The following is a 2540-nucleotide window of genomic DNA, read 5'->3' as shown; positions in this document are numbered from 1 at the left end:
AATGTTAATTTTTATTTCAAAAAAGACATACAATTTTTCCAAAAAAAAGGTATTCCCGCCATAATTTTTTCATGCTGGTCCCTGAGGATGGCCGACATAGATTGGCAAGGATCGGAAGTGAGAGGCAGGATAGCGCTGAGTTTCGTGGTAGTTGGGACGCTGTCCTTAATCCTGACGCTACTAATCTACGTTCTGGTCGTCTATACAAAAGACACTAAATAGACAGCGCGCGGATTTCTTTTAAGTTTTTCGCTATTTCCGGTTTGTTTTCGGTAATTATTTTTATTCTGTTGCGATACTTAATGATGATTTCGTTATGGTTTTTGCCTCGTTACACGGTACACTTTTACTTTCAACTGTCCCCGTTGTTTTTTCTTCTATTTTTCCTATTATTACTGTTGTTATTATTATTATTATTATTATTATTATTATTATTGCAGTTTTATGCGTGCTTTTTTATGGGGCCAGATGGAGCCATTTGCTTTTGTCGTTGCAACATCAATGTATCATCTATCACCTGTCGCAAATTAATTAACTACATTACCTAATCAAAATAACGAATAAACCTTTTGTTTTTATTACTATTTATTTCCAAATGAATGAATGAAAGAGTGAATGAATGAATTGAATGAATTAATTAATTTATTGTTGAATTAATGAATAAAATAACTTTCCGTAAAAAATTCAATGAAAATAATCATAGCAATATATAAAAATTGAAAATAATTCTTGCATATAAAAAACTCTGAATACTCATAATTTTAAGTTTTTCTTTTTGTATATATGTGCAGCGAATTACAAATATATTTATAAGGCAATGATATCATCACACACATGAGAATAGAAAGAGAATATATAGAGATATACATGTAAATTTGTGTGTGTGTGTGTGTGTGTGTGGTGTGTGTGTGTGTAACTACAGTAATAGTATATCAGTAGTATTAATAATATTATCATAAAAAAACATTGGTAGCGAAAAAATTACAGAAAAAAAAACATCTATTACATAAGTGACTGAATAGGTGACCGAACTTTGTGTGTGTGTGTGTCTGTGCGTGTGTGTGTGTATGTGAGTATATGTACGTGTATGTGTGCGAGCGCGTATGTGTTTGTGCGCAGTCTTAATAAAAGGCACATAAACGCTGATGGCATCAAATCAACAACATCAACAAAAACATTAACAAAACAACAATGAGCTCAATAAAATAGGAACAAAAAAATGATTACACAACTGATTAACTAATCAATTAACTGAATAAAATGATCAATTAATTAATTAATTGAAAAAAATGTTTCCAATTAAATAACAAAAATATGACAAGATATGATATGATGAATGAACATAAAATTTGCCAAAAAAAAACTTGAATTCAAAATCACTAAACCTTTATAACAACCAATCAATCGTATGTTAGAAAATAAAATGAGACGAATATGTATGTGTGTGCGTGTGTGTGTGTGTGTGGTTTGGTGTGTGTGTGTGTGTTACACATCTATAACGTCGACTTAACATGTTTGAGGACAAACCTTTGACATAAAAAAAAGGCTTTTCGACATATTTTAGCAGTTAACGAGAATAAATGACTTCTTAGAAATGCACGCACATACATACGCGCGCACACACACATACACATGAACACACACATGAACACACACCCACACACATAGTTTGTTGATTAAAGAGGCATGGTTTCACTAGAGGAATTCAAGACGAAAAAAAAACGAAAAAAATTGAAGAAATGTAGAATTGAGGAGTAAACAAGGAGAGTATGAAGTAATCGTTTGATCATTCGTTCATTCATTTTTTCACTCATTCAATCATTCATTTAATCCCTCACTCGTTCTTTTTTTTGTCTAATCAATCATTCATTCATTCTTTCGTTCGTTAGTTCGTTCACAATCTTTCTTACATCATTTACTATACAATATTATTTCATTCCATGAGCTCCACAATCTTTAAAAAAAAGTCTTTCACAAAGTTATGTGTACATTTCATTCATTCATTCATTCATTCATTCATTCATTCATTCATTCATTCATTCATTCATTCATTCATTCATTCATTCATTCATTCATTCATTCATTCATTCATTCACTCATTCATACATTCGTTCATTTGATTATTCATCCATTAATTTATCTCTCATTCACTCATATAACCACACATTTGTTCATTCACTTACTATTTTATTTGATTAATCATTCATTCATTCATTCATTCATTCATTCATTCATTCATTCATTCATTCATTCATTCATTCATTTTATCAATCAACCATTCAATCAATCAATCAACCATTCAATCAATCAATCAATCAATCCATAAACTGTTTCTTGACTGCGCATGTCCGATCCAGAGCAGCCTCCATTCTTTTTTTCATAATCACTACTTCGTTCTCTCTATCCGACAACCCGTCCTCTTCGTCATTGGCTATCATAGCAACCGGTGTATTATCATCATCATCATCCTCATCACCACCACCATCATCATCATAATTTCCCTCAATATCATTATCATTATCATCATCGTCTTTATCATC

General features: G+C 31.3%; 1 protein-coding gene across 1 annotated transcript in view; it reads left to right on the top strand.

Annotated features, from left to right (window-relative positions):
- The window catches only part of HELRODRAFT_168834 (hypothetical protein), a gene marked incomplete at both ends in the record, with an annotated part of 454 nt that extends 236 nt beyond the window's left edge, over window positions 1-218 (top strand). Inside the window, one exon of the mRNA XM_009014688.1 lies at window positions 50-218. Coding sequence (XP_009012936.1) covers window positions 50-218 — 169 coding nt within the window. The remainder of the gene's footprint in view (window positions 1-49) is intronic.
- Between the last annotated feature and the right edge of the window lie 2322 nt (window positions 219-2540).

The sequence above is a fragment of the Helobdella robusta genome (genome assembly GCF_000326865.2).
Source record: "Helobdella robusta unplaced genomic scaffold HELROscaffold_14, whole genome shotgun sequence".
Classification (NCBI taxonomy): domain Eukaryota; kingdom Metazoa; phylum Annelida; class Clitellata; order Rhynchobdellida; family Glossiphoniidae; genus Helobdella; species Helobdella robusta.
The sequence above is the reverse complement of the archived record's forward strand: the minus strand, read 5'-3'. Positions and strand labels throughout refer to the sequence as shown.